Source organism: Coffea eugenioides, chromosome 5, assembly GCF_003713205.1.
Source record: "Coffea eugenioides isolate CCC68of chromosome 5, Ceug_1.0, whole genome shotgun sequence".
NCBI lineage: Eukaryota > Viridiplantae > Streptophyta > Magnoliopsida > Gentianales > Rubiaceae > Coffea > Coffea eugenioides.
The window spans coordinates 48950156-48969174 of record NC_040039.1 but is presented as its reverse complement, the minus strand read 5'-3'; the positions used below and the strand labels follow the sequence as shown (position 1 = coordinate 48969174).

Sequence of the window (19019 nt, the reverse complement as noted above, 5' to 3'; positions counted from 1 at the left end):
TTTTCCTGAATTATTTGCTACGAATTCTTGAAACAATTTCCTTGAAATGTAGAAGCAACTGGAGGGATTTGATTAGATTATCACGGGTAGATAGGAAGCCAATCTGGTTTACCAAAAATGCTTCGAGTCTTTCTTGAATCTGTGCTTCACACAATTATAAGTTTTGCTCAATGGTGTGATGTTTGATTAAGTGAAAAGTGTGCCTTTGATGATGTGCTAACCAAAAAACTTGACACAAATTGGACCGGATTTATAATTACTTTCTGGAGTTTGTAGTAGGATAACGGAAGTAAACTAATACTACAACACAACAAACAAACTTGAAACCAGAAGGGAGATTTTTTCATGTTGAAACAAAATTGGGATACCCCGAATCTCCTGCATTATAATTTGCTAAAAAATTTTGCTGCCGGCACATTAACATTTCTAGGAGAATATATATCTTAAAAAAAAAAAAAAGGACAAGTTTCTAGAAGAATGTATGGAGACAAAATTGAACATATGCTGCAGGAAAATATCAAGAAAGGAGGGGGTTTTGGGGAGGTGGAGAAGAAAATAGAGAGACTGCCAGATTGTAATTATCCACCACCTGAGTTATGAATATCTCTTGAACATTTTGTTGCTTCATGAAGCAGCCACAACCCTGACAATTTTAACCAGAAACGAATCAAACAATAACAATTACATGCACAAACAGTCAAAGAAGATGCCAAATGGATCCAACATCCATATCCCTTTCCATCACACTGCTTAAAATTAAAACTTTCCTCCATGAACTATTATTCCCGTCTCTGTTCTCGAGTACTATTACCATATTAAGGGTACACGAACCTGTTTAATTGGCTTCTTTCTTAATACCAAAAGAGAGAAACAGGCTTTATGCCAGAATCAACACTTTTTCCCTCTTGTTACCAGATATAACAGGGAAGCAATCATGTTTAGCATGTAACATCTAAGGTCATGGTTACCCTATAATGTTGTCACCCAAAACCAGCATTAAGCTGGGCTAAGAGCTAAAGACAGGGAAACAACTTTTCAAAATTGGTAGCTAAAGAACACTCAGATAACCACTATTTTCCTGCCTCTGCCAATATACTCAAAAGACTCCGACCAAGTTTATGGTTCTCCCACCGGTAGAGCCTAAGACATATAGAAAGGTCAAGCCCAAAATTTAGATGATTAAAACGATCATGAATCATGTTTTAGAGTATTGCACGGCAGAAAATTATTCATTAGGTCCGTTACCTTATTCCAGCTGATTGTAAGATCACGTCATAACAGCAAATGAACAGTCCTTTTTAGGCTGGCTGACATTTCATGGCCACTTATAACCTCATGTGGTATACCAATTTGTCGTGATCATGCTTCAAAGCACCCTTCTTAATTATTCCAACTCTCTATCACAAAAGTTTTAAAACTTCCCCTAAAACTAGTCCCCATTGTGTCCAATGAGTGCCACCCTGCATTGAAATTTATTTGAAGAAGCAGTTTAGCATTCCATGATTTGTAGACGTTTTAAACAAAGTCAAATGTTTCAAGGCTGCTATATCTTAAAGGAAATGTCTCCAGTTTGGTATCCCAAAATGAGGATAATGGAGGTCATGTGCACCAACCTGACAAAAAACACAGAAGGGCTCCCGTAATGGCCCATCGCATGAGAGTTCACTTGTGCTCCCATCAACGAACGTCCCATCAGCAAAAATCACCTAAACCATGAGTAATTGTCAGAGTTGCAGATTTCTTTTTCAGAAATATGTCAAAATGATGAACCGAAATCTTGAGACACCATAAGTGGATGTATAGACTATATTCCTGGATTTGGTAGCAGATTTACTGCTTACACCAAAAGAAAGAATGTCTATAAAAGCCAAGACGAAATTTTTCTTGTTTCTTATTGAAAATGCTACAAAGGTCATCATGAGAACCCATTATGCCTATATCTGCAAATTTTTTTAAAATTTTTTTTTATATATCTGCAAAATTTACAAATGTTTGGATAACAAATTTTTCCAAAAAAATTTTTCGCTTGCATCATAAACATATTTCCCAATCCACCTTTTTATCGCACATACATCACGTCACAAAAAAGTGCTACAGTAATTATTCCAAATAATTATTTGGAATAATACTCTATCCAAACAACTTTTTTCAAATATTGGCACTTAAATAGTGCATTGAAATAACATAATAAATAAGAGGAAGATTCATATAAAAAATACCCAGAAAAGAAAGTCAGACAAATTATATTCGAAGCTGAATAACCAGAATACACCATAATATTTATGTGGTCTCCTGAGATTTTGGGAGGAAGAGACATTGGAAAAGAACACATTCAAGGAAAGATTTGATCTGTTTTGTCACGACTTTGTTTATGTATGAGCTACTTTGGGAGCTATGGCAATGTGTGGTAAGTACGAACATAGCATTCAACTTAAGTGCACCTAAGACTGGAGAGGTAAATAAAATAAGCCAATTGCAGATTCACAGCATTTTTGTTCACCTGTTTTCACACATTTAAGTAATCCCATTCAGCAATGTGCTTGTACAAACCCTATACTAAGTCTCCCTGAATCAGTTCATGATGAAAAAGACAGAAATTGGCATTTACCTCCGACGCATAGCCGGGAGTTGCTCCTGCAACTGGCCGAGTGAAGGAACCTACTGGAGAGCTTCTTTGCACAGCTTCACAGAAAGCAAGCAGAAGTTCACGGCTTCCAAGTTGCACAGCCTAAGAAGTATCACATGTGCATCAGTGGTGCACCAATTCCTTTCAATCATATCTAGGGATAGAATTATCAACATTAGAGGTCCCATGAATTGTTGCACAAAACAACACTTTCAAATGGAGCTGCTAGACTAGCCGTCGACCATACCGTAGAATTACATGTTTGAAATCAACTCAAAGGTGTGCACTTGAAGAATATGAGCAATCATCTTCTATCACAGATACAACAGAATAGAGATGCACCACTGATATCCATATACAAACCTGCACAGTATCATGACGTGGAATCCGAGAAAGAGGCTGCACCCTGTATCCTTTATCTGTCATGACTTCAGCAATCAAAAAGCTTCCCTTGTAGACAAAACAAACCCATTATTCAAGGTTGGAAAGGTCAAAACATGATATTCACATAATTCGAAAGATAATGCACCTTAACTGCTTCCCCAACCATTTGAGGTGAAAGATATAAACCCTGAAAAAAAGTTCGCATTATATCACCAGGTGTTGAACCACAATCAACACCAAGTCCTGGAGCTGAGAGACGAGCTGCTGCTGCTTCCACCCATTTCTTCTTACCAGCAACATACCCACCACAAGGAGCGATTGTTCCACCAGGATTTTTTATCAAACTCCCAGCAATTAGATCTGCACCCTGCCCTCAGTTCACTTAATTTACTTGTACCTCAACAAGAATGTAAATGAGACGATTAAAAAAAAATCTTTCAACTTACAACCATAGGAGGTTCAATATTCTCCACAAATTCACCATAGCAATTATCAACCATGACCAAACAGTTAGGGTTCTGCACCTGCACGTACAAATCCTTCATGAACAGGAAAACAAAATGAAGAGGCTAACAATGGAAAAGTTCAGTAAGAATCTTAAATAATTCACGGTTTAGCAAATCTACAGGAAGATTTAGCTCATTCAGGCAATTGTCAAAGACGTCAAGAGGATATCACATTAACAGTGTCAATGTAACTCCAATTTAATTTCTAAGTGTTGCAAGGACACAATGATAGGACTTATGCTTCACATCCTTACTCATCGTTGATAGCTATTGATTACTTGGTCCACAGAGTAGGATCATATCATCTAGTGGAACTTCTGAAGGTTTACCTTGATAATGTCTATGGCCCTTCCTATCTCAGTAACACTCAAACTGTGACGCCATGAGTAACCACACGACCTCTGAATGAGTGCACATTTAGTCTTCGATTTTACAGCAAGCTTAAGTGCATCCCAATCAAGGCTGCCATCCTCCTTAAGCTGAGCATGGTCCAATGAGTAAAAAATCAGAAGAATAGAACTTTACAACATGCACATACGTGCATGAGAACGAGAACGGCAACATACTGGGACTTCTCTATACTCTATTCCAAAATCTTTCAAAGAGCCCACTCCATGAGAGTCCCTGATTCCAATAACTTCTTCTAATGTATCATAAGGAGCACCGGCAACTGCTAGAAGCTGATAAATAAATCAACATAACCGTATTATGATTTTGGGTTGAGACTCAAAAACAAGGAAAAGAGAAAGAACTGCTAACCTCATCCCCAGGCCTCAGGAAGGCAAACAAAGCACAAGTAATGGCATGGGTACCTGAGAAAAACTGATGAACGAAAACATTAACAGAATTAAGGAACCAATCTAACATGGAAGCATACAAATATTAACAATCAATGCAGGGTAAACCTGTGCTCGAACAATGGCAGATTCAGCACCAAAAATTTCTGCAAAAACTTGGTCAAGGGCTTCACGTCCTCCAGCTTCTTCATGTCCATAGCCAGTGCTACTACTAAAGTGCTGAAGCAGGTGCAAGATGTAGAGTTAATGCCAATAAAATGGTTGGCAAAGTCAAATTAACTTCGTGGAATTTAACAAGGACAACAAGTGCCCATATGCTGGTGTTTCCTGGTACTCGAGAATAGAACGATTGCCATGTTTGCTAAATTTATCTTGCAGTCATTTATAAATTGTAAACATGACAACATCGGTAAGCTGCAAGTTGCAATTTTCCAGTTCCGCCTCAGCAAAACCATGTGTAAGAGGCATTGTGTAATGGTACAATTCCTATTTCTGAGTTATTCAAACAAATATTGATATTTTTATTCTATATTAAAATATTCGTAATGTTTTCCTTAGCTTCCACAAATACTGAAATCATTTTCATAGAAATCGTTACAAAAAAATGAACTTCTCTTTTCCCTTCTCTGGTTCCCACTCAGCACCTCTACACAAGAAAAATACAACCAAACTTTTGACTTCAAAGAAGATTTTACTAGTGCACCATAAATTCCCGTAATTGACAATCATGGCACTGCCTCAGGCAAGTACTTGAACAGACTGCTCAATTTGATGTGTGCTGACTCTTTCCGTATGAAATAGAAGTAAACTTCCCTGATTTATAACACTTTTTCTGAAGATTCTCATGACGACAAAATAGATTGAAAGACGTGGATTAAAATTCTACAAATGTTGCCAATACTTTTGTTTTAGCCCATTGGAAAAAAAAAAAGAAAAGAGCAGACTACACGTCCAATGAAAGGTGGAAGAGGTCTTTCTTAATCAGAGAAGAGAAGAGAGGTCGATTACTAGGAATTTGGCTTTAAAATCGACAACGTGGAGCAGAGAATTCTTTCTAATCGAGAATATGACTTCTGTTAAAGAAAGAAGAAAACAACCAACTAGGCCAAATTTAAGTTAAGATAAGCTGAAGACTTGACTTTATTGATTACCCTCACTCATGCTTCAAAAAAATGTCAGTTGTGTCCTAATCTCTGATTACTATGCAAGTAACTATACTATAATCATGCGCCAAAATTCAGAAAATAAACCAGAACAGTATGAGACATAAGCATCATTCTGCATTGTGGCTAAAATCCCACCAAAATCCTCAAAAAAAAAAGAAAGGAAGAAAAAGAAGAAGAAGAAGAAGAATGAAGGAGAGCATTTTCTCCTTACATGAGATCCGACCCGGACATTTTGAAAAGCCTTGAGAACACGAGCAGTATTGCGGGCCACCAGATTATCCACAGCTCTGAACTCCGAGTGCAACGAATCCACTGCTCTTTCAACCTGCCCATTTCAACTCATGACAAATCAAAAGTAGCATTTTCTTGCAACGAGCAACACATAGTTGCTTCAAAGTAATTGCCTTTTAGTCTAAATTATTGTACCTCAGGGACAAAGGGGTGGTCGGAAAGATGAAGCTTGGGAACTGAGAGCCGGCTACTTATGCGAAGTGGAAGACCAAGTATGGGCTTAAGGGGTTTAAGGGGTTTTAGAGTTTGCTTTGGATGATGAGCTGGGGAGGCAACAGCAGCAGCAATGGATAAGGCCATCATCATCTTCCCCTGTCCAACCAGAGTACTGCTGATGCTCCGTTTTGATCAGGGAAAAAGTTCTTGTTTGAGGAAACCATAAATTCTTTTGTACCCCAAAAATAAGTGCTAATCCAATTTTTGTTTTGGGCCGAAAGGGCGGGTCGACAGATTGGGCTTGGGTATGCAAACCTTTTTTTTAAAAAAAATTTTTGGGCTAAGTTATGTGTTAAAATTCAGTGTGGTCGATTTATCTGTAATTTTACTTTTTGCAGTAAAATCTGCAATTGAACACAAAAATAACGACTGATGAAATAAAGTTCTTCGGAATTCGTCTGATTTTGACACATGACGTGCACAACGGTGATCATTGTGTAGCCTCACATACGTAGTTTAGCGATTGTCAATCAATATATATTTGCATGAATGATGATAACATAGACAATGACTAGATTAAATTTCGTGATGCTCTTTTACATTAATTTGGTAAAAGATGATTTAACAATGCACTAGGGAAATTTGACAAATTGATTTTTTTCCTTTGCTCTTTCAAATTCTTCTTGTAATAATGCTAAAATGACAAATTGAATTTTTTTCCCTTTACTTTTTCAAAATCTTCTCCTAATAATGCTAAAACTCCATTTTTTGGTATTAAAAAAATGTTGCACATATCACACCATCAATCATGTATGTAGGGGTGCAAACGAGTCGAGCTCAAGTCGAGCTTTGGCTAATCGAGCCGAGCTCGAGTTAATTTTATGAAGCTCGAACTCGAGCTCGAGCTCGACGAACTCAAAATATCAAGCTCGAGCTCGAGCTCGAGTCAAATTCGAGTCGAGCTCGAGATCGAGGTCGAGCTAAAAAAATAAAAAAAAATAATTATTATTATTTTATTTTTAAAAAATAAAAAAAATGAATAAAACAATAATTTTTTTAACAAATAATAAAATATTAGGGATATATATGTAATTTTACCATTAAAATAAAAAATAAAAAATAAAAAATATATATATAATTGAGCTCGCGAGCCAACGAGCTCGAGCTCGAGATCGACTTAATTAGCTCGAGCTCGATATTGACAAGATCGCGAGCGGCTCGATTCGCGAAACACCCCTATGTATGTGACATACATTGTGAATGGTGGTTTTTGTAGGGTTCCAAGTTGACCAAACTACTCGAGTCAAACTCACAAGTAACTCAGTCAACCACTCGACTCAAGTTTGATGTTAATCGAATTCGAGTTGCTCGATAATATATACGAATTGAGTTCGAGTATTATATTCCTAAACTCATATGTTCAACGAGTCTAATTCAACTTTCTATATACATACATATATATATATATAGACACACACATATAATTTTTTATATGTAACAATATGAAACGTCGATTATATCCTTTCTTCAAAATTATATATAAAATACTAATTTTTATTAGGTAAGCACGATTAGACTTTAAATTCGAGTAAGAAGAATATGACATCTAATTCGAATTTGAATTTGACTTCTCAAAATTCCACAAATTCAAGTTTGATTATTTTAACTCGAATTGAAATTAAACGGTGCAGTATTCAAACTCGACTTGACTTGGATGCAACCCCAGTCCCTCGTCAACTAGGAGCCTTGGGCCGGAGCGTTACATATCGAATCCATATCAAGGTTGAAACTAATAGCAGCTCGAGCAGTCGGTGACGTTCCATGTAGATATGTCAACAGCATTTAAAAACCCGAAGTCCGTCTCATTTGCTACCCAAGCCAGCATTAATCGAAAATTGCAGGATCAAGATGGTTAGAGGAGTCGGGTGGTAGGCCCAAGACTTTAGATGATAAAAACTAGTACTATTAATCTATTTGTCATATGTACGTTTGGTATTAATATTGTCGAGTTGTAAAGAGGAATTAAGTACTAATGAGTACTAACACGTAAGAATGACAGCCTATCCTCTGATACAAGACTAGAATGTAGGAGAAAGTTCAAAACGGTAGCACCGCCATTCACGTGAGCCGCTCTTTCTGATAATTTTCCTCGAATTAATTTCTTTTTGGGTCAAGTCAAATACACATTTTATTTTGTCACTGGCCGTTTTTGAATTACCAAATGCTACCAAAAGTCTCTCCTTTTTTTTTTTTTGTTCCTTTTTACTCCTCATGTCAAAGAATTAACTCAACTTTTTTTTTTTTTTAGTTTACTAATTAATAATAATTTGTGTGTGTTCTAGATTGTTAGAAAGTATCTTCTTAGTGAAAATTTTCTATAGTTTTACCCACTGATAATCATTTTGCGATGTAGGACTAAGTTGAAGAAAGTATAAATTCTATTTCCAAAACCGTCAAAAATATTCGAATATGAAACCACATGATGAGATAGTTTCGAGTGAAAGCGTGACTTATTTTTTTAACTAAACCTTGAAACGAAAAAGTACATCATGTCTCTTGAATTTAGTAAATGTCTGTACAATCCCACCTCCAAGACGAAGACATGGAGTCTAGTTCTGACATATCTTGCTGGTTTGTTTGGAGATGATATTAGAAAAATTTAGAATGGCAGAGTTTCTTGACAATGAAATTTGTCGTTTCCTTCCTAATCTTGGGAGGGAAAAAAAAAAGCTCTGTCAAGCAAATTTTAATTTAATATCAGCGCTGGAAAACTCCACAACTATCATTAGGATTTTAGGTTTGCGATGGGGACCAAGCCAATGCTCCAGCCTTCTAAACAACTCATGTTTGTACGAACCTTAACGCCTAAGCCTAGTATCTACCCATGCTGGCAAAGCCTAATTCGAGTTGGCCCAAAAATATATCTTACACTACCCTGCCTAAATCATAATGAGATTCTAGATGGTCTTCTCTGCTTAGATTCGGTATAATTAAAGTAGAAATTTCAATACGGTGGTAATTAATAACATTTATGATCAAAGGGAATAATAAATAAATAAAAAAAAAACACAGAAGGGAGAGAAGAATATATAAAATCATGTTGAGAAAGGGTACAGGCACAGCAGTTCATTGTTAGCTATTCAATCCAAACCTCAGCACTAACCGGATAAAAGGTGTTGTTGATGACATTATAATGGTATTTGGATTAGTAAGTATACTGATAGTGTGTTGATACAGCAAAAAAAAGCATTGTTGAGAAGGTAAACCTTTTGCTCTTGTATTAACGAACCGCCATGGTAAAACTTGAGGATGACTAGTATTCAACTGTCAAAATATTTCTCGAGGTCGAGGATTGACACTTTTCTTCGTTTCCACTAACCCAGAAATTACGGGGGAGCAGAAAGAAATTTTTTGGGTAAATATGCAGAAAGAAATTTTTTGGGTAAATATGCTGATCAGGGATTAGCAGATGAAATTTCTGATACGAAAAATAAGAGATAAAGAAAGTACTTATATGAAATACAGATATTGGTTAGGGGGAAAAAAACAAACAAAAAAAGGGCCCGTACTTCTCCTCTTCTCTTCAACTCAAAGTTTGAGAACATCCGGCAAACTGAGTATTAGATTCTTTCAGTGGGTGCTGTACTGTCCAAGAAACATTCCTCCTTATTCCCCTTAACGCGATGCTTAACCCTGAAGTTCCATGATTACTAAAGAAAGTAGCAGCTCGATGTGACTTTCCAAGAATGATCAGCATCAATCTGATCATGATCACTTGGCTTCTAGCTCAATATACAAATTGTGCACAAGAAAGGCACCCGCACCACAGGGTAAGAAAGAGTTGTTTATCTGTAGGATTTGAGAACGGCTCCACAGAAGCTGCATATGATCGCCTTCCAAGATTTCCAATAAAATGGAATGTAACAGAATCTCGTGGAAGTTCGCATTTCGGCCACGCTTGCCCCGCGACCGCACCGCGAACACGACCCTGCCACCGGCTTGCACCGCCTTACCATCCTCTTCTGATCCACCAAAAAGCAGAAGCAAACCATGGAAGTCGAAGTCGATGACGGGTAGAAAATGATGAGTTTTGAGGTCTCTGTCTTGAATTGCTTTCGGTGCTGGTCACAACTCAAAGAGTTCAATGAGGTGAGGGCCGGAGGCTTGGAAGAGAATCTGTGGTCAATAGCACTAATATTACTATGTCGTACTTTAGCATTAGCAGCACATACATTTTATTTTATAGCGCGGAGGTTCAGTTCCTTCCATCCACCTTTTATACATATTTTAATCCGTTTTAACAAATCCAAAACTCCTACATAGTTACATATAGAAATCCGTAGTTGTTTTTTTTTTTGTTCCTAAAGAAAAGATTAAGCTGAATTTAGCTCGAGTCACTATTATAGATTAGAAATATCCCACCAATTTAATGCTTGCATACGACCTCGAACGAGAAATTGACTTAACGTTATCAATTAAGTTAATTTGTATTGGCCCTAATTGCTACTACTGTATTTATCAATTAAGTTAATTTGTATTTGCTCTAATTGCTACTACTGTATTTAATACTAGTATTGTCTATTTTTTTCCGTCCAATGGGCACACACTTTCTCCTTGAGCACATAAATCAATCAACTTTCATAACCTAGACAATTCATTTAGCTATACCACACACACACTGATTCAGCCTCTTATATCGTGTGGAGTTAAACTTAGTTGCGAAGCCTACTACTTGGTCTACATATTTATTGGTGATGGTATTAGTTTCAATCAAAGCTCCTGGGCATTGCAAATGACAGGTTGGTTATACAAGTCGGCAAATGGTATTATGTTATGTAAACTACTCCTAAGAAACGTCGTCCAACCGCGGGATGATTGGCCAATCTCTCGAATTTATTACGTATGTAGGGGTTGATGACGCCCGTTCGTCCATGATAATATGTTCATGTAGCGGGAAACCTACACAGGATTCACTGTTCGGTGGTGGGAGAAAGCCACGTGTCACATACAGTTGGATGTTGAAAACTTGAAAAAAAAAATAAAAATACGTACCCCACCCCGGAATGTAGAACCATGAAATGAATAGAGACATGTCACATATACATATGGAGTATGGACGGCCACCATTTGCAATAATAAATTGGGAAAATGACCTGTTTCATCCCTTACATTTCACAAAAATATTCTTTTAGTCTCTCACTTTTAAAATGAAGCAATTTCATCCCTGACATTTAAAAATTAAAACTATTACATCCTTGAACCCAATTTTCAATCTGAATCAAACCACCTATCAACCTGATTACAAATTTTGGAGGTATAATTGGTAGATCACTTGGTTAACTCAACTTGAATATAACTCAACTTGAATTCCTACATTGTCATTGTATACACTGATAGTTTTATGTACCTACCATATCGTTTCAATTTAAATTTAAACACCAAATTTTGTATTTATGATACACATTTAGACTCGCAAGCGAATATACTAACGGTGCATGAAAAGATTTACCCAAAAGAAAAACCCGACTATTCCAAAACAAATAATGGCCTTTATGTTATAATATTTATTTTTTTGGTTTGATAAATGTCATGTGAATATGATGAAATTGACCGAGTGACCTATCAATTCTATCTCCGAAATTTATTATTGGATTATTGGATGGTTTGATTCAGATTGAAAATTAGGTTCAGGGATGTAATAGCTTTAATTTTTAAATGTCAGGGATGAAATTGCTTCATTTTAAAAGTGAGGGACGAAAAGAATATTTTTGTGAAATGTGAGGGATGAAACATGTCATTTTCCCTAATAAATTATACTAGTAGTATGCCTTTATTCTTTCAATTTTCTAAACTTGAAATCAAATACGTACCCCACCCCAGGAATGTAGAACCATGAAAGACATGTCACATATACATATGGACGGCCACCATTTGAAATAATAAATTACACTAGTAGTATGTCTTTATTCTTTCAATTTTCTCCCCCTTTCATTAATGCTACACCGAGGAAATGATCAAGAATATCATCAACACCTCGATTTTCTTTGTCCCCAGCAGCATATAAAATGATACCCCTGAAAATTAAAGTTGAACTTTCTTAATTTCAACTATGTATTGCCCTGCAGCTTTCATCACTTGAAAGTCTCGAATCCATCCGAGCTTAACAACATTAATGCAAACCTGTCAGCTTTTAGTAGACGAGTCTAAGAGGAAGAAGGAAACTGAAATGCCCAATTTGCCTACTGCCTTGCGTCATGTGTGCTAGAAAGAAACTGTTTGAAGTTTCAGTCCCATAAAAGAAAAGAAAGCAAAGCGCGCGCGCGATTGAAAAATATATCTAACTCATTTATTGCACTCCAATCCTAAAATGGGTCGCAAGTCAAATGTTTACGCTACTAAGATTTGTGTTCGATAAAAGTGAATCAAGGCGTGGGGGAGTAATCTTTCCATGTGAACCATACAATTAAAGTCAGCATCGACTGCTTTTCCAAGTCTTTAATGTTGACGAAAGGTACATGAATGAAGGGATTGCTAGCGGTGTTTGATTTGTATTGTTAGCAAAATTGGCCTCTATTACCCAAACACACCAAAAAAAAAAAAAAAAAAACTTATGTCTCACCCCCACTCAGAGGGGAAAAAAAAAAGTCTCGCTCACTAGGATAACAACTTCTTATAGATCTGTTGATTATCTACTAGAAAAATAGCAAAGATTATAGATCTTAAGTTTGGGACTTACACCAAGATTTATGAGTTTGTCTAGTAGTAGACAACTTTCAGTCGTTGATTTTACTCTAATATAACTAAATTAGCTTTTATCCTTATTCTTTTATACTCCTCTAGAATACAAGGCTTGTTAAGGTTTCAAAATCATGGCTTTGGCCAAAGATTTAATTTTTGTTTAATATATTTGTAATGGACAGTACTATAAGCAGGGGAATGGAGTTATGGAAGTAACTATAACTGTAAGTTAACGATTAACTTGAATTATGGAATGGAAGGCGAATCTGAATATGAAAAAAAAAATGAGAAGAGAAATCTAAAATCAGGAAAAAATTGGAGGCGTTTACACAATTTACTAATTCTTCAGGGACTCATATAGAGTATTATTCAAAATAACTACAGTTGTACTTTTTTTTTGATGTGATGTATGTAACATAAAAAGTAATTAAAAATATAAAAAAATATATTAAGAAATGTGTTTATGATACAAATGAAATATTATTTGAGATAAATTTACAATTCCAAACACATTCGCATGTGTAAAAACCGAGGGAGCGAATTGCAATTCACTCCTAAAAATTGGTACATTACAAACGCGTTCCATTCCCTTGCCGTCAACCCAGATGATGCAGCATCATCAGTGACCTCTCTTCCGAGGTATCAACCATGCAGAGAACAGCTTTTACTTTACCAATCTAGACCAACCCTTTTCACATAGCATTGTTTCTTCACCTGGGTCGGATCTATATTGTTGAAATTGGCATCATGGAGGACGATAAATACTCTCTGGAATTGAATGTGGCCGTGAGGGTGGTGCATATGGCATGCTCACTCTGTCAAAAAGTCCAAAAAGGATTGCTTTCTTCTACATCCTTCGTTCAATTCAAGTCTAAAGAGGATAATTCCCCTGTCACTATCGCTGGTAACTTTCCTTTTCTTAGAAGGAAAAAGTTATTTCCTATTTTTCCCCGTATTTCAGTTACAACTTTGTTTTTGGTGTTGTTTCGTGGTAAACATTTAATATAGGTGATTTTTGTGTTTCTGTTTTTCTTAATAGTTTGTGGAGCTTTGCATTGTTGAAATTCGGAGAAAGTAGGTGAAAAAAAAAAGGAACGTAAATGTACTGAACAATAGTATACTTGTTAGAACCATATGTCTTGTAAGAAAGTTCTCATCTTTGGTATTCTTAACAAACAAAAGATTGCATGCTTTTATCTTGTTTCTTCAGTACATATTCACATATTAATGTGATCTTATTTGCGAAAACAGTTGCATTTTTTTTATAGAACTCACAACGGGTTTCTGTTGATTGATAGTCTATAAGCTGGCATTTAAAATTTGTTCAGGTGAGACATTTCCTCATTCACGTAAAGCTGACCCTATGACATTTCTCTAAAGAACTTTATGTAATGCAGTTGTTCTGCATTGTATAGTTCAGTAAGAATTTTTTTATCTTCACGAAAGGGGTTTGAGAACTTCTGTCGACGGAGATGAACTTCGTTTCTTCCAAATTTTAAGGAATTTTTGTTTCCTTGTTAGTTTACTGGCTCTCTTTCTTAAGGGGAATATAGGAGCACAGAACTGTTTAGAAAAGGTTTCCAGTTCATTTGATTAGCTTTATATTGGCAGAATGTGAGTAAAGTAGGTCCTTTTTTATTTTATTTGACTGATAAAAACAAGTACACACAGCTCCAATCAAAAACCATACTGACCACCTCTCATGTCAATATGCTTATTTAATCACTTTGTTAGATCTCAAATTCGTTCGTGGTAACATGCTACCATTTGAATATCTGAAACGTTGAAGCTTTTATAGCTGCATAGCTATACAGAAGCTATGTAATTGCTTATTATATGGCCACATCTGTATTTGCATTTGTACTTGACTTGACAAAACATGTGATGGCTTTTTTGACAGATTGGAGTGTACAAGCCATGGTAAGCTGGATCTTGTCAGAAATATTTGGGAGCCAGAACATCTCCATAGTTGCTGAAGAAGATGTTCAAACTCTTTCAAAGCCTGAATCAGCAGGTCTGTTGGAAATGGTTGTCAACACCGTGAATGAATGCCTAAGTGAAGCACCCAGATTTGGTCTTAAAAGCCCAGCTCAAGCTCTTGGGCCTTCACAAGTTCTTGAGGCAATTGGCAGGTGCAATGCAGCCGGAGGTCCTCTTGGTAAGCATTGGGTCCTTGATCCTATCGATGGAACGCTAGGATTTTTGCGTGGGAGCCAGTATGCTATTGCTCTTGCCTTGATTGATAATGCAGAAGTTGTTATTGGAGTTCTTGGGTGCCCTAATTACCCAGCTAAAAGAAACTGGCTTGTTAAACACGAGCAACAAAGTCATGCCGTGCCAGAATTGTCAGTGACTAACCCTGGTATATGGGAAGAAGGGTGTATCTTGTACACAAGGACAGGTAGTGGTGAAGCTTGGATGCAGCCACTTGTCCAGGGTGATAAAAAGCTTGTCTGGCCAAATTCTGCAAGATTAGTGCGAGTTTCTTCTATTCAGGATCCAGCACTGGCTACTTTCTGTGAGCCTGTGGAAGAAGCTAATTCAAATCATTCCTTCACAGCCGGACTTGCTCAAGCCGTTGGGCTAAGGTGTGTAGCTCTCTATCACTTTGTATGAATGCCTTACTAAACGTCTGTGGCTTTATTAAAAAGGAGATGACTTACATTAGCTTGAATGGTTAGTAAACTTGGACATCATGCTGGTTGCATATTTTAGAGTTGGATTTAATTTCTGAAGCTGGTTACCAACTTGGGTTGGTTATCTGCAGAGCAGTTATTTGTACAGCTTTAACTTTAAAAGAGGTGTAACCTCTTCTGCCCTCTGCGGTTACAGCGCTACAAACAATAGGTTTTGCATTTCAAAAGGTTCAATGGAGAGAAAACACTAAATGGATGGTAAATATCAGTTTATGGCTGCTCTTTAAGGTGTTACACTTCTTTTTCACTCTTATAGGACAATGATTGGAGAATGCCACTTGTTGACAACTAAGCCCTTAGTCTGTTTTCTGTACTTCAGTAAAACTGAATTTTGAAAGAGGCTTTCTATTTTTCTTTCTCGCTTTTACTTTCTATTGGTTGTGGAAAGAGGCTTTAACCTCCTATACGTTAATAATACATGCTTGGACAGCCTCAAATGGCTCTTGAAAGGCTGAGGTTTTGCAATTTTATACACTATGGCAGAAAGAAGCCGCTCCGTGTTCATAGCATGGTGAAATATGCAGCAATAGCTCGGGGAGATGCTGAGATTTTTATGAAGTTTGCCAGAGCGGGCTACAAGGAGAAGATATGGGATCATGCTGCTGGTGTTCTCCTTGTACAGGAGGCTGGTGGTGTGGTAACTGATGCAGGAGGGCGGCCACTGGACTTTTCGAAGGGAATGTACCTTGAAGGGCTTGATAGGGGTATAGTCGCTTGCTCCGGTGTAAAGCTGCATGAAAAAATTATTGGGGCTGTTTATGCTAGCTGGGACTCATCTAATCTATGACCGATAGTCATTTTGTCCACCATCGCAAATAAGCTTAGTCATACTGAATCAATGCTGAGCGGCATGGTAACACACCTGTAGTAACTTTTGAATTTTGAATCTCTTAAGTACTTGATCCTCAGGACTTGTTCTTTGGCTGCATTTCACAGGTTCACCAAATCAAATGTACATCTGGATGCAGCCAGCTTGAAGATGGCTTCACCTGGTTTGTCATTTCTTTGAAAATTACAGAGAATGCCTTGTCAATCATTGTTCATGCAAAAAAGTTGTTGACAGCTAATTTTAATATATTCATCTCTTCTTTTCCCCAAATTGCTGATCATATCTTTCTGTAGATTTGTTCCTGGTTTAGGTGTGATGAAACTTGTCCTATTTAGCCCGATTCTCTGTTTTCATGGACCATATTAATTTGATCAAAGTTTAATCTTTACATCTTTATACTAAGAAGCTTTTTCTTTATCTCAAGAGGTAAAATTTGACTTTACATTTATCTAGGCAAAGTAGGATATAATTTCAGACTTGTTGGAATTTGTTGACAAGTACGGAAGTTTTTCTTCTTAAGTTCAGTTGCTTCCTAAAAGGTTTAAATAGGTTGTCCTAAAATCTGTAAAAGCGCCAGCATTTCCCGTCCCTACTCTTACATTTGGACATTTGACCTACACTTACATTTGGATATTTGACATGTTTCAGGCAAAAAATTTGTCAGAGTTTATCTTAGCGTGTTTGCTAGTATAAGAGCTCTTTGTTTTTCTTGAGCAGTGGCAAGTACAATATCTCCCTGAATCACCCTGTCCATGAGAAGGAAGAGAGCATGCAAGCTTTTGGCAAGCAACGTTTTGCTTTCTCCCACTGGAATCCGGACTAAATTTCTTACACAGTTTTGGACAACAATTATTGGCAACCCTGTGAGGCTATGATGTATTTTGATTGTTAAACTCTTGATGCAAGTCATGTCTGGACAATCGATTCTTGATTTGCAGTCTTTGCTGCTCTTCCTCTGTCTCTCTCTGTCCATTTCGACAAGATTTGTGAGCTTCTCTGTACTGTTGCAGTTTTGTGTCATTCATGACACTTCTCATCATATAATTGCTGTTACCAGAAATCCACAGATTCTTGTGAATGTTGAAACTGCTGAAGTCTTTTTCCTTCTCTTTTTAAGTGTGTTGAAATAGCACTTCCACTTCTTTCTTCTCTAAAAGGGTGTTGAAACTGCTGAGACTTCAAAATCTAGCTCGTATGGGGAAACTTTTTACTAGTATATTATGGGCTGAAGAGTGTGTGTGTCTTAACAGCCCATTGGACCTTAAGCCGTGATTTTTAACAAGGTAGTCTTAAGGCCCAAAAGTTAGTCCGAGCAGTGAGCGTTCACGGAGTACTCTAATGACCCAAAAGTTACAGTAAACGCCTAACCCAGTTCGGAGAAAATTCAAAGAATCTTCAACACGTTTGTCGGCTGTCCCGAATTTACAAATTCTAATGCCATTTCATCCGGCGAACTGAGACATAAATTATGTGGTTGGCTTGTCTGCAATTTCTTGATCAAAGAACCCGCAATCCGTACCTAACTGGATGTATTTTAATACCGCTATTTTATGAATCTGGCTTAGCCCAGCCGGCGACCCGGTTGACCACTGACTAGTAGGGCTAATAAAATATGATCTATGAACTAGGAATAAGCCCTTTTTTTTCTTTTTAAATTTGGTAGTATTTTTCAAATGGATTGCATCAATGGAGTCAACGGATTGGTCATGGAAGATACTACTGTTAAATGACGGTTTTGCGCAGTGGTTGAATCTGGCACATGTTCATGCGGATTCCTTCACTATTTTATTGCTATCCAAACACCATAGATTTAACTATAGTTAGATATGCAGGCCATGGTTTAACTCTTAGGTTCTCTTTCATTTTTTTTAAAAGATAATTTTTTTTTAGTTTAAGTAGGAGGTCTCGAACCTGAGATTTCTCAGTTGCACTCTCTCTTTCCGCATCATCCAATCCATTCCTCCCTCTCTCAGCTTCTTTTTTTGATAACAATGTAAAAAAATCCCAAAATTTTTGCTTTATGTTTTGGCATTTGTTCATGTCATATTCAGAATTTCATTGGTTTAACCTATTAGTATGTGTATATATATTGAAAAAGAAATTAGGTGAAGTGATTATTGTATATGATTATGGTTGCAAATGAATCGAACTGTTTGCGAGCAACTCGAGTCCGAGCTTGACTTGAGCTCAGTCAATATCGAACTTGAGTTGACTAAGTCGAACTCTAATTCAAAGATACTTAATTCGTTAACTTGCAAGTCGACTCAATTATATATATTATTTTAATAGTAAAATTATATATATATATTCCTAATATTTTATTATTTATTAAGAAAAATTATTATTTTATTAATTTTTTAAAAATAAAAATAATTATTTTTTTTAAGTTCGAGCTCGACTTGAATTTGAGTCGACCTCGAGTTCGAGTTTTACATTGAGAGTTCGAATTCGAGCTTCATAAAACTAAGTTGAGTCTTAGTTCGATTAGGTCAATATTCGACTCATTTGTACCCTTATACATGATAACACCATTTTAACCAAGTACTTTCCACTTTTTGAGTTTTGTAAAAGATTAAAAACCATATGGTATGACGTGCCATATTATTGGACTGGACTTTAAACTTCTCTTTCTGTTATGAAAAGATTTCCTATATTGTAGACTTCATGTCATAGATGGCATGTATGGAGTATTATATGTTCTACTTGCTCTTCTCAGACCTTAAAATTTGGGACTTATTGATTAAAAGCCAAAATTATTTGACTCTCAACATTCCATCTTAATCTCTTTTCCATTTTTTCTTTGGTACTCTGGGTTATGGCATATCACGCA

General features: G+C 36.6%; 3 protein-coding genes across 5 annotated transcripts; 1 reads left to right on the top strand and 2 right to left on the bottom strand.

Annotated features, from left to right (window-relative positions):
• Positions 1-320: 320 nt before the first annotated feature.
• On the bottom strand, positions 321-6106 carry LOC113770021 (uncharacterized protein YnbB-like). 2 transcript variants are annotated; one of them, XM_027314366.1, is made up of 13 exons: positions 5906-6106; positions 5691-5804; positions 4422-4532; positions 4276-4338; positions 4083-4196; positions 3846-3995; positions 3457-3534; positions 3156-3377; positions 2990-3076; positions 2609-2728; positions 1614-1706; positions 1246-1460; positions 321-643 (listed from the first exon to the last, which is right to left on the bottom strand). In XM_027314366.1, the coding sequence occupies exons 1-12, from the start codon at positions 6074-6076 to the stop codon at positions 1401-1403; spliced, it is 1383 nt and encodes a 460-aa protein (XP_027170167.1). In that variant the 5' UTR covers positions 6077-6106; the 3' UTR covers positions 321-643; positions 1246-1400. The 2 variants fall into 2 exon arrangements, with proteins under 2 accessions (XP_027170167.1, XP_027170168.1); XM_027314367.1 differs by lacking the exons at positions 321-643; positions 1246-1460; positions 1614-1706 and having other exon boundaries at positions 2709-2780.
• A 3114-nt stretch (positions 6107-9220) lies between these two features.
• LOC113772053 lies at positions 9221-10227 on the bottom strand. Its single transcript, XM_027316592.1, has one exon. It carries the CDS (start codon positions 9976-9978, stop codon positions 9772-9774), a length of 207 nt encoding a protein of 68 aa, XP_027172393.1. The 5' UTR covers positions 9979-10227; the 3' UTR covers positions 9221-9771.
• A 3015-nt stretch (positions 10228-13242) lies between these two features.
• On the top strand, positions 13243-17253 carry LOC113770901 (PAP-specific phosphatase HAL2-like). Of its 2 annotated transcripts, XM_027315528.1 has the most exons (6): positions 13243-13568; positions 14565-14822; positions 14916-15252; positions 15844-16213; positions 16297-16352; positions 16907-17253. In XM_027315528.1, exons 1-4 carry the CDS (start codon positions 13412-13414, stop codon positions 16145-16147), a joined length of 1056 nt encoding a protein of 351 aa, XP_027171329.1. In that variant the 5' UTR covers positions 13243-13411; the 3' UTR covers positions 16148-16213; positions 16297-16352; positions 16907-17253. The 2 variants fall into 2 exon arrangements, with proteins under 2 accessions (XP_027171329.1, XP_027171328.1); XM_027315527.1 differs by having other exon boundaries at positions 14565-15252.
• The last annotated feature ends 1766 nt before the right edge of the window (positions 17254-19019 follow it).

Excerpts from the sequence above, each read along its gene's own strand:
- LOC113770021 (XM_027314366.1), bottom strand. The coding sequence starts at position 6,076 with ATGATGATGGCCTTATCCATTGCTGCTGCTGTTGCCTCCCCAGCTCAT. Across the intron at positions 3,535-3,845 it reads GGGCCATAGACATTATCAAG|GTGCAGAACCCTAACTGTTT; the intron begins GTAAACCTTCAG and ends TTGTACGTGCAG. Across the intron at positions 3,378-3,456 it reads ATATTGAACCTCCTATGGTT|GGTGCAGATCTAATTGCTGG; the intron begins GTAAGTTGAAAG and ends AACTGAGGGCAG.
- LOC113772053 (XM_027316592.1), bottom strand. The coding sequence starts at position 9,978 with ATGGTTTGCTTCTGCTTTTTGGTGGATCAGAAGAGGATGGTAAGGCGG.
- LOC113770901 (XM_027315527.1), top strand. The coding sequence starts at position 13,412 with ATGGAGGACGATAAATACTCTCTGGAATTGAATGTGGCCGTGAGGGTG. Across the intron at positions 13,569-14,564 it reads TTCCCCTGTCACTATCGCTG|ATTGGAGTGTACAAGCCATG; the intron begins GTAACTTTCCTT and ends CTTTTTTGACAG. Across the intron at positions 15,253-15,843 it reads GCTCAAGCCGTTGGGCTAAG|AAAGAAGCCGCTCCGTGTTC; the intron begins GTGTGTAGCTCT and ends ACACTATGGCAG.